At 50.8% G+C, this 12,348-nt stretch overlaps 1 protein-coding gene across 1 annotated transcript in view; it reads right to left on the reverse strand.

Moving 5' to 3' along the window:
- DOCK2 (dedicator of cytokinesis 2) overlaps positions 1-12,348 on the reverse strand; it is a 364,075-nt gene that overhangs the window by 66,348 nt on the left and 285,379 nt on the right. The window contains exon 30 of the mRNA XM_036240222.1: positions 1,977-2,055. Within this exon, the coding sequence (XP_036096115.1) occupies positions 1,977-2,055 (79 nt within the window). The remainder of the gene's footprint in view (positions 1-1,976; positions 2,056-12,348) is intronic.

The raw sequence follows: 12,348 nt of genomic DNA on the forward strand, positions 1-12,348 counted from the left end.
AAGAGTGAGAGAGCTCGGGCTTTGCAGACAGGCCCGAACCCCAGCCGTACCCCTGAGTAGTCAGAGGGCCTTTAACAGAAAAGCCAACCTCTTTTCTGAAGCCCAGTTTATTCACCAATAAAATGGGTGTCACCCACCCTAACAGGGTCATAATGAGCATCCGAATGCCCTACGTTGGTGCTAATAAAGCTTCGTTGCCTCCTTCAGAGGCTTGGCTTCGCGACGACGGTGTCCAGCCTACCCAGCAAGACCGCACGTGAGGGCAGGGCCGCGCTCGGCTTTGCTTCTGAATCCCTCGGAGCGTGTTGCAGCAGCCCGGACCCACGCACGTGATGCTGAACGCAAATCCGTGCCGACCCGAGTTGGGAATCCTCTCTTGGTCTTCCCTGACCACGCCAATGGATGTGAAAGTCAGGGCCCAGCATCCTGAACAGGGCCTGGAAGTGCACATTATTTTAGCCCCAAGCAGAAAACATCATTTCTGTAATTGCCAGGTCTTGTCACCTACAGGGTGGCACCACGGAGCGTCTTGCTTCCTGCCCTTTGAATCCCAAAGCCACAGTCCCGGAAGAGACATTCGGGATCCTGTCACTGCACCTGTCCCTCCTCTGGACAGCGGCTGCTAGGGCCGGGAGGGCTCCGGGTTCCTGCCGGTACCAAATGCATAATGAATGAGCCCGGAAGCAGGAAACAAGGCATGTTCCAGGCAGGGTACAGAGAACACATCCATTCTCACCCGGGGCGAGGAGAACACGGGCGGAGGAGAGCAAAGATAAGGTTGAAAAATGATCCTGTTCTTAAGTACTTTTCAATAAATATCTGTGGAAGTCTCGTTAGAAAAAGAGACATTGCATTTCGTAATGTTGGCCACTTTCCCGTGTTACGAAGCCTTGTGGGTCTGACAGCCCTTAGGCAATGCTGCGGTGACCAGAAAGATGCCTCCCTCGGGCCCTGTGGACCGAGGACCGGCGGACGAGTTCCCAGACCCGACACGCTTAGGACCATCCTCATCGTCACCATTAAGACGATAACAATTAGTATAATTATAATGACCTCATATTTATTAAGTAGCTACCATGTTCCTGGGACTGTCCCAAGAGCTTTACGTGACTTGTCACTTAATCCTCTCAATGATCCAATGAAGTGGCTACTATTAGTGTCACAATTTAATGAGGCACAGAGAAGTCAAGTAATTTGCCTGAAGTCACACAGCTCATACACTCAAATAATCATGTATGAAACCCATACTGGGCATCTCTCAGATGCATTTTTTTTTTTTCAGGAAAACAGGATAAAACCTAAAAAAAAAAAAGGCCTGAAGGACTAAAGCTGAGCTTCTCTTGGAAAGCACCCCCGGACCACAGAGGAGAGCCAGGGTCAGGAGGAAGCCAGGCCGGAGGCTGTGCTCGCCGAGGCCTGCAGGAGGTGGACCAACCAGCCAACAACTTGAAGGCCACACGCGCCTCGCTGCTGGCCTAGGCTGCCCCTCCCGAAGAGCCATGGCCTCCCAGCTGGGTTTGAGCAGATGTCATAGTGTGCGCCCCGGGGACACGCTTCAAGGCCCCGCGTCTCACAGAGGCCGCGGCGCTTGTCTGGGCACTGAAAGTGACTTCTGGAGGGACCAGGGAGTCACAGAGATGTGCTGAGAGCTTTATTTTTCAGTGTCTCTGAGTGCATTCAAAAGTAAGAAGATGTGACCCATTTTGAAAAGGTGGTGCCGCTCTGACAATGAGCGAGTGCACTCTCCTCGTTAGCACAAGATCCATTATGCGGTCACATTTGCATATGCTGCTCAGTTAATGACTGCTTAATCAAGGGCCCGGTTCCAAACCCCGAGTCCCCCCTTCCTGCCCACGCTCCTCTGTGGATGCCCCCAGAGACACTGGCATACCCACGTGTGCACGGGGACGTGTCTGAGGGAGCACCCAGCCCGAGATGCCAGCGAGGCCCGAGCCATCTGGGCACCTCCTACTCACCTGGAACTCAAAGTTCGTGTGTTCCAGGAACTTCTGGTTCATGATTTCTGCAAACTTGTTGATAGCCCTCAGGAAGACCCTGGAAGAGGAGAGAAGGTCACCAGTCCATCTGAGCATCTACCTCAGGCACCCCTCCCTGCCCCCAAGCACCAGACCAGAGACCCAAGGGAGAGGTCAGCTGACACACCTGCTCCCTCTGCAGACCTGGGGCCCTGTCTGCCTTGCAAGAACCCAAAGCCCACCTGCTTGACTTCCTTTAGCAAATGCGTATTGGTTTTCCTTTAGACTACTATGTGCTTAAGGCAGAAAACTCATGTCGCCTGGAAAGATGGAAAGAGAAATTGCCCCCTCCCTAAACAAACAAAAGCACACCAGTGACCCCTATCCTCCAGAGTACACCGCCATCGGCATTTTGATGACTGTAATTTCAAAGGTCTCCCTAGACGTATCTGCACAAATGGTATTTTACAGACATCCTTTTGATGGACGGGGTTCAACGGTCACTGCTGTTTCACAGCCTGTCATTTTTACTTGACAATACGTTGTGTGTTGTTCCTTTCGAGCCAATGAACTCAGAGATAGACCATCCCTTTCAGGCAGTGGAAAGCGGTCCATGGTATGGATGTCTCACCGTTTATTTGATCAGTCTGTTATTTCTGGGCCTTTAGGGTGTTTCACAGCCTCGTCTGTTATAAGCAGTGTGTCCGTGATCACTCTTCTCCGCACACCTTACACCTCCAGTATCCACGCTCTTCTCCAGTCTTCCCCTCAGAGTGGTCATGCTGATCAAATGTCATGCATATTTCACGTTTTGGTGCCTGCTGTCAAATTGTGCTTCTTCTGCAATGTCTTCCTGTCGGTCTCTTTCCTCCTGCCACGCCCCACTGACGGTTTTGCAGCCTCCTATCTCTTGCCCTTCAACTTCAAGAGCACCTTGCCCTACAGGACAGCCCCCCTCATGTCAGACACCCCCTTCATGGCTCCCACTGGCCACTGGAGAAGTCCAAACTCTTTTCTCGGCGGTCAGCGGCCTCCATGATCGGACCCTCAGCCTTCTTTTCTAGACTCACGTCTCACTCTTCCCTCGTGCTTCTGATTGTGTTCCGAGGTCACCGCCATGCGCCTCCTTTGTATGGGGTACCCGCTCCTGCTCATCCCTCTAGGGCGGGGTCTGTGCGTCCTGCTGACCCCACAGGATACTCACTGCAGTGTCCTTCCCCAGGACCCATCGTGGTCTGGGATGATTCATTCCTGTGACTCAGTGTGGTGCCTCCTCCACTGCACTTCCTTTGAAATCAGAGGATCCATGATCTCATCTGCTCTCCAGTCTCGACGCCTGGACTCCCAAATTTATATGTCTTCACCCCTGACCTCTCCCTGGGCTCCGGCTTGTGGTCCAGCTCTCTGCTCTGTGTCCTCACCGGGTGACTAATGGGCATCTCAAATGCCCGTGTCAGAAGCTCAGCTCCTGTTATGTGTGCTCTGTCTGTAGTCTTCCATCTCCGTTAAGGACAACTCCGTTCTTCCCACTGCTCAAGGAGGGGGGAACACCTTTGGTAGCATCCTTAACTTTTCTCTGTCTGTCACATCCTACACTTGGCCTGTCAGCAAAGTCTCCTAACGTTTGACTACTTCCCATACCCCCACTGCCGCCGACTTGACCAGGCCATCGCCATTTGTATCCAGGATGCTTGCAGTCACCTCCCGGCGGCTGCATGTCCGACGACGGCCAAGTCTCCACTGTGTGCGGATGTGTTTGTAACATCGTAGGGGGCAGTCGCCAGATCTTGCCTGCACTGTTGTCTATAATTTTTGGTTAACAGTGGACATCAATTGTTTCTCTATTGAGTGGTCGATCCAGGGAAAACGCCTCTTTGGCCTATCTGAGACTCAATGTGAAGCCAGTGGAGGAAGTATTTACTTGAAGGCTATTGCTTTGGGTAATAATTGAGACTTGGTGCTGCTTAGGAACCTCTGGGAGACCGTACAGAACACACCTGCACAGCATATGTGTCCCCTCCCAGGGGGATGAGGAGCGGGGTTATTTATCCATTAATGTTAGCTTCTCACTGGTTGAAAGTTGCTCTTATGGACAGTAAGTCCCTCGCACGTCTGGCCTGCCCTGCAGGGGGCTGAACACTCTCCTGCAGCCAGAGAAAGCCCAGAGAATGAAAGAGGTAGAAAGCTCTCAGGATGCATGAGAAACATCCACCGAAGCTGCAGGTATTTTTGGGCGAACAGTGTGGCCAGGGCACCTATAGCAACGGCTACATCAGACATGGTAAGAAACCCTCAGCTAGGTGCTCATTAAACACATAAATGCCTATTGAACAAAGAGGGCAATGCATTGGGATCACAGGATTTGTACACACACACACACACACACATAGACACAGACACACACACACACACAGGAGTGGACATAGTTTCTGGCTTTGCCACTTCCCCTCTGTGTGGGTTTGGGGCACGTCAATATCACCTTCGATGGCTCAGTTTCCTCGCTTGTGAAATAGAAGTAACGTAACCCCTTTCACCAGGTCGCTGCGGAGGTCAGTGGCGAATGCATGGTAAGTGCTGAGCACAGTGCCTGGTACACAGGGTCCGGTGACAGCTGTGGCCACGTCAGGACCCTTTGGGTCGCTGCGTTCTTCTTCCGCAGGCAGGGACTGGCAGCAAAATGAACAGCCAGAGGACAGGACGGCCCGCGGCCAGCTCTGAGGCCATGCAGAGACGGAAGCCCCGCAAAATCCGCCACCCCGTCAGGTGGCCAACACGTGACATTTCTTTTCTGTAATTTCCTAATATGCCTTTGAAAAAGCATCTGTATTTCCTCCTTCCAGGTTAGAATCTGATGCCCCAGATGGCAATGCACTGAGTGGGGTCATAGTGAATAGAAACATTTCAGACTCTAATATGATATCAACACGAGGAGTTTCAACGTGTTCTCAGCAGCAACAACGTTCTCGGGAGTTTTGGTAACAGTCATTGGTTTCACTATTGTCCTAAACGTGTTTCCGGTTCTCAGCGCCCAGTGCGATAACCAGAAACCGATCGCCCCCCTGTGCTGACGGTGGGGACTGGTGGCAGACAGAGGCTGGGGGACAGGCAATCAAGTTTCCTCTCCCTCTCTGGATTCTTCTGCACCCACCCAGCGGAAGTCCGAATATCGCCTAACTTTGCTTTTCCATGTTTGGGTTTGGAAACCTAGGTCTTTTATCTTCCATTTCTTCTCCCTCTCCTTCTCTGTCTCCGTCTCCTTCTCCTTTTTTAAAAATAATTGTACTTAAAGCCTAGGCACTACATGGTGCAGTGGGTTAGAATGAGAATGCATCCAACTCTGTGGCTTCAGCAGTGGACGTCCCTGTTGGAAACCAAGTTCGCAGGCAGGGCTCAGTCTACCACGGCCTGCGTCTGGCTCTGACGTGTAGCAGGCCCTGCGAGGTCGAGGACAATCACAGCCACAGTTGCCAAGGATGTGCTCTGTGCTCAGTCCTTTGCATGGATTCTTTCTTTTTTAACTCTCACAGTGACTTCCTGAGTTAGATGCTGTTTCCATTTCAGAGATGGGAGCTTAGCTAACTTTCCCAATAACCCAATCAGTACGGTGGGGCCAGGGTTTAAACAAAGATATGCTGCCTTCAGAACCCCAGTATTGATCCACCGTGCTCTCGTGTGCACAGGGAAGTCTCCGTAGGTCTCTTCAACACAAGCTGCGCTCCCTTCACTAACAATTGCATGAGGGACGTATCCTAGTCAACTTTCATCCACCTTGTGCTCTACAGACATTACTTCATTTGCTTTTACAAACGGGGGTAGGTGCTGCTGTTACACCACTTAACAGAAGAGGAGACTGAGGTTGGAAAGACCAACAGTTCCCCACATTCACAAAGCTAGGAAGAGCGGCGTCCAGACCCAGTCTCGGGTCTGTCTTCCTCCAAAGCCTCTCAGTGAGGCAGAAGGACACACGGACGGGACGCCCTTGCGGCAGCCTCATGGTCTTTGGCACTGAGCATGCTCCTTCTCCCCCTGCCTCGCCCAAGGCCCCGCACACTCTTCCGGCCGGCCTGCTGTCCGCCCACCGCCGAGGGGGCACAGGCCCAACACGACTCAGGTAGTGGTCTCCTGGGTACCCGGTGGGGGCACCCAGGCCTGTAGAGTAGTGAGTGGAACCTTTTCAGCCGTCCAAAAGCAGGACAAGCAGGGAGGATGCAGCGAACCTGGGCCCTGCGTGGAGGCCGTGAGCGGGTGATTCTGTGAAGGGGCAGAAGCCACGCACATGCAAGAGACGTCAGCGGCTTTACTGTGACGAACCGGCAGAGAGAGGAGCCGGCCCAAGGCTGGTCTCCTGAGCGCTGCTCATCACGGGGCCTCCCTGCAGCCACCGGGCTGACCCCGGCTGGCAGCACAGCCCTTGTACCGAGGCCACCGGGAGCCTGTGTCCGTCTCCTGAGGAGGCCTCAGTGCACCAGGCACAGGCCTTGGGCTGGACGCCGGCGCTGGGCCGGCCGGCCTGGGTCCCAGTCCCGCTCTGCCACTCTGCTGTGCTGCGGCCTGGCGTGGGCTGCTTGACCTCTGGGCATCTCAGCCACCCGGTAAGATGTGCCGGGTGTGAAGATCGAAGGAGACGCAGTCTATGAAGCTGGCTGCCCTGTGCCTGGGCACAGAGGAGCCCTCTTGACAAGTCAGAGGTTATTGTCCTTAACTGCCCGGTCACCTTGCAGCTCTGAGGCAGGAGGACCCGAGGCTGCAAACACTCCGATGTGACAGCCAGCTGACACCCACGGTCTGTACGATGTGAATGGAAGAGGGGGAGGAAGGCCGGCCCTCTCTAGAGAGAACGCCCAGGGGTTGGGGCGCCTCGCCGAACCCCACTCCCCTTGCTGCTGCGGCTCACGCATGCTCGTGGGATTGAAGGTCAAACTTGAAGATGGAGACAGAAGAGCGGGGAAAGGGTTCTTACTCCTTCCGCGAGGCAGTGAGAATCCGTTCTCCCAGACCCCTGAAGCTGCTTCCCCCAAGCACGCAAAGGCCCGCACACTAGGAGGTGAGCCTGAGTCAGCAGGTTCAACTCAGCATCAGGGCACGCTCAGCCCGGCGTCCTGGCTTCTGTAACGTGGCCTTCCAGGTAGGACACAGCAGGCTCCTGGCGCCGAGTCCTGTGCCAGCTGCAGGTCAGGACTGGGTGAACTGTGCTAGAGAGCCCACAGCGACCTTCTGGGGCCTGGGTCGAGGGGGCGGGTCTACGGAGGAGGAGGCACACAGATGAATGTGGGTAGGTAGGAGGAGGGGAGGTGGGCGTCCCTGGTCTGTCAGCACAGGGCTGCTGGGCACGGCCCTGCTATGGGCTTCTTACGCGCTTGTGACAATGTTAGACCTCGAAATATGTCACTGATAAAGGCAGACAAGACCCAGCCCAGGTTTGCCTCTTCCGTGAAATCCTCTGGATGTCCCAGACCATAGGAATGTGAAACAATGTAGCAGCCGATTTGCACGGGAGGCTCGCTGCGTGTCTAACGCTGTTCTAACTGCGTTACCCGTGTTGTTTCATTTCACTCTGGTCCTCACGGTGTCCTGTGTGCTAGGGGCTCCTATTAGCCCCACTTAACAGGGAGAAACGCCGAGTGACCAAGCAACTTTGCCCAAGGTCGCATAGCTATTAAACGGTGGAGGTAGGACTTGACCCCTGGAGTCTAAAACCTGGTCTTCTCTGGCCATTCTCTGTGATCTGAACTCACTACAGTGACCGCAGCGCTTGGTCACAGTTCCCTGGGCGTGTCAGTGTCTCATGGCACTGGCCCCGTGCCTTCTGGGACCAAGGCATAAATGGGTCTCTCCACCCCTCGGAGCCCTGGATGGTCAGGACACTCCGTAAATATGTGCTGGTTGATTCCATTGAAAGCAACCTTAGGGATGTATATGAATCCTCACGCCTCCTTGAAATGTTGGATTTCCTGACTGCGGTACAGATGGAAGTGGATAAAAGAGGTTCCTAGGCAAAATTTCATTAATTTACAATATTATAAAGAACTCCAATATTTAAAAATTAAACATGTCCCGTGAATTAGATCTTTCTGAATGCTGCTTCTTACCAAAAAGAAAAGAGCTTCAGTAGGCGGCGTTTCTCACGGTAGACATGGGACTGTGTCTGCATGCACAAGCAGCACACGGTCTGCAAGGGCTGCTCCCTCCCCAACAAGCAAACACGTAACAGGTGACTAATGCGTGCGTGCCTATGTAGATCATACATAGTAATAGAGACATCATACAAACAGATATTACAACAAATACACATGGAAGGGAGGAAGGGAGGAAGGGAGGGAGGGAGGGAGGGAGGGAGGGAGGAAGGAAGGAAGGAAGGAAGGAAGGAAGGAAGGAAGGAAGGAAGGAAGGAAGGAAGGAAAGAAGGAAGGAAATTGTAATGTACAGACTACCCAACACAGGAAGTTTGCCTCGGCCACATGAATGAATGGAGCCGAGGCTGCCGTATTTTGAAAATGTACTCTGGGGATTACCGATCTGGTGCATGTCCTTTTTGTCCAGTTCACATAAAAGTTTTTCACTGAGTGCATGGCCTTGGGCACTCTACCTGCTCGAGCCTCTGTGAGTTGTCTGGGCCAACAAACACGCAGTTGGCAGGTGTGTCCCACGCAGGCAGTAACCCGAGCCTCACCGTTTTACAGCATAATGCGGTAGAGATTAAGAGCGTGGGCTCCGATTGCATGGCTTCTCTTTTTTTTTTTATCAGAACCAGATAAACACTGAGTCAGGTACTCATCTCTTCTGTGCCTCCATTTCCATATACATAAAGAGTGAACTGTAACAGTTTGACACCACAAAGTTGCTATGAAGATTAAATAAGCTAATACATGTAAAGTATTCATGAAAATAATGGACCTAGGTGCTCAATACATGTCAGCTCTTATATCATTTGACACAAAAAGCAAAAACGGTGACAAAACGTCAAGTGTTTCTCCGAAGTAAGGGGTCCCTGTGGCCTGAAGATGGAGGAATTCTAACTCATCTCTGTGCCCGCGAGGGGGGAAATCACCGTCTTCTCTGGTTGACATTCGGCACACGCTTCTCTAGTCCAGGCTAACTTTGGGGTCTGCACCTCGAGATGGCGATGCTTCCGCTCAGTGATTCTTCTGAGGTCCCAGCTGTGCTGAGGAGACCCCCAGACATCAAAGACTTCGCAAGAACCAGGAGGTGGAAGAATGAGCAAGTCTGAAACCCAGGCTGTGATTCTCAGCCTAACTTCTCCTTTTCAAATGCAGAGATACAAGTACTTAGCTGACCCTTAAGTGATACAGATGTTCCTGATTTGGAGACAATCCCACTTTCATAGGTCCCTTAGAAGATTGTATTTTAATTTAATTTTATAGGTATAAAGAAACAAGGATGGCTGTTTCATCTCTGGGGGCCTGTCCCCCGCAAAGACTCAAGTCCAGAGCTGGCTGGGATTTGGGGAGGGAGCTCTTCTCCTAAGCTGTTCTAGGAGTTTCCTCCAGGATGACTGTAGACAGGTCAGAAGTGGGGGCTGGCCTGCTCAGGGCTCCCATCCCCCTGCCCTGTGTCAGTGTGAACGTCTGTGCATTGTTTGCCTATCCATCACCCACTCTTCCTTCTGAATAACTCCCAGACTGTCCTTGGAGGACAATTTCCCCTCCTCCCTCCTTTGCTCCCAGACTTTGTGCTTTGAGTAGAACTAACCATAGCCTCCCCAGTTCCAAAGGGGGGTCATGTGACCCAAGCCTAATGAAAGAGCCTATTTCATTCTCCTAGCCACGGAAGTTTGTGGACGGGCAGGTAGCCCAAGTCAAACCTTTGCATATTAGCTGGAGACTCGTGCTGCAAGGAGAGGCCTTTTCTTTCTATTGCAGTCACTGATCCAACACGACATGTATCTGAAACTTCCAGTTCATTTTCCCCACCACAAAGACAGCATCTGCCTGAGAATGAAGTCAGACACAGACTTCCTACACAGACACTGTCTGAGCACCTAAATACAGCCGTGCCCAAAGCCATAACTCTGGGATCGGTCAGTTGTCTGAGCCAATAAATTCTCTTTTTCTTAGGCAAATTTGAATTGAATTCCTTTAAGCAGCCTAATCAATAAGGAGCCATTGGATACACAGATTCATTACACGTGTTTATGAAAGGCAGGCTCTGTGGAAGCACAGAGATGGATTGGACACAGTGCTTACCCTCAAGAAGCCCATTCTGTAGAGGCAGAAACAGTCCTATGAAGACGGAATTACAGTACCGTGGAGTAAGTTCTATAATATGGGTATGTATGGAAACAGAGGACGGAACACATTCTCTTATCATGAGGGGTAGAGGATCCATAAAAGGATCCACAAAGAAGAAATGACGTGGTCAAGAACTTGAAGGATGCTTTCATGTTGAGTTTGCTCTAGAAGCGGGGAGGGTCATAGTTTATGCGGAGTCACAGATGTATGAAACAGCAGATAACAGTGAAGAGTTGGAAGTATCTGGAGGGTAGGGTGAGTCATCGATGACTCACCCAGGTGCTTCATGTAATTTGGCAAAACCCCAAGACGTTACTGACCGGCTGGCCGACAGTGAAGGGATTCACAGGCAGTTAGGGGCTGCTGCCACCATAGCACAAGATGACTGAGCACTGATGCCAGGCAGACAAGCTACGTGCTTTGCTGAGCTCGGGGCACAATGAAAGTGAGTCTCTGTGTTGAAAACTTGTTCAGAAGGTCAAGGTGGTGACAGAAGGGCATTACCGGGGCCCGGGGCCCTTTAGGGTGCAGGGCCCTGTATAGCATGCCCAGGAGGCTGGCCCTGACACAGGGCGAGGGAGGGACCTGTCTCTGATCCATGATGTGGCCTGGACCTGATTTGCACCAACCCTGAAATCATTGCAAAGCCAGCCTCCCACCCGAGGAGAATCAGGTCAAGGTTAGGCCAGACTGAGAATTCTGACATTTTGTTGCTGGGCTGATTTCCCCTCCTCCCGTAAGCTTGAATACACAGACAGATACTTCTTTTGTCCTTGAGTAACCTCTCTTCCCCTCCACCAGCCCTAACGGTGGCCGCATGAGCACCGTGGGCAAGTGTTGTCAGGTCGAGGAAGAGCACCTTTCAGAGGAGAGAAGAGTAAGGGACAGAGGCCAGCTGGGACTGGAGTCAACTCTTAGGCGTACATGAGATAGAAATTCTCAGAGTGTATCCAACGACAAAACTATTAATATATAAAAATGTTCCCAGTCTTCCCTCTTTGCCTCCCACAGGAGAGAATTGTGTGTTTGCTTATTCAGTTTTCCCCTTCTTCCACCCTCTCTGGATATTTCTGTCTCTGCAGCCACTTCTTGGCTTCTGAGACACAGAACAAGAGTAACAGCAGAGAGACAGAGCTTCAAGCGAGTGCAGAGGAACGGGCTTTCCACAGGAAGGACCTAGAACAAATACAAGAAGCCAAAGGAAGGCGCGGAGAAAGGAAGAAGAGGAGATAAGAAGACCCAGGGTTAAAGGAATCTGACGAGGACTTGAGAACAGGTTCTGGGAGAGACTTGGGTAAATCATGAAATCTGAGAAATCCTGAGACAGAGGGCTGGAGAAAGAGAACATTATCAAATATTGCTGAATGTTACAATTTGAATTTGTTACAATTACATTTGGTTGAAATAATATTACTTGAGAGAAAGCATTAAAGATAAATTGCTTATATGTGCCGGGCCATGTGGGATCAGAGTTATACCTGAGTTATATTGGTATTAACTGGTATAACTGGTATTACTGCTATAATTGGCATTACTGGTATAACTGGTATTAACATCTATGAGATGTTAATAGGTATTATATGTACACAGAGAGACATACATATATGTACACCAGATGGTTTCATGGGCAAATAAAACTGTGAAATGTTGTATCCTAAGTCTTCAACTAGAGAATCACATTAACATATTAAAGGCTCTGAGAAGTCCTGCAGCACAGACATCTGTTCAAAGCTGTTTAATCCCTTGCTTCCTAAACTTATTTTTCCATGTGTCACAGAATGTGTTTTATTATTTTGAAAAAATTAAAATAATATAATTTTAATAAGACCGACCTGAAGCTCTCCTATCCCAAGAATTTAGGGAAGGCTTCACAGACAAAGTATAATATTTTAACTAGTATTTGGGCTCTGGCCGGGTAGCTCAGTTGGTTAGAGCATCATCTCAATATGCCAAGGTTGTGGGTTTGATCCTCTGTCGGGGTACATGTAAGAATCAACCAATGAACGTCTAAATAAGTGAGACAAGAAATCAATGTTTCTCTCTCGCTCAAATCAGTAAAATAAATAAACAAACAAACAAATAAATAAAATTAAATAACTGGTATTTGACGAATGGAGAAGACG

The sequence above is a fragment of the Molossus molossus genome, unplaced genomic scaffold (assembly GCF_014108415.1).
Source record: "Molossus molossus isolate mMolMol1 unplaced genomic scaffold, mMolMol1.p scaffold_m16_p_4, whole genome shotgun sequence".
NCBI classification, from domain to species: Eukaryota; Metazoa; Chordata; class Mammalia; order Chiroptera; family Molossidae; genus Molossus; species Molossus molossus.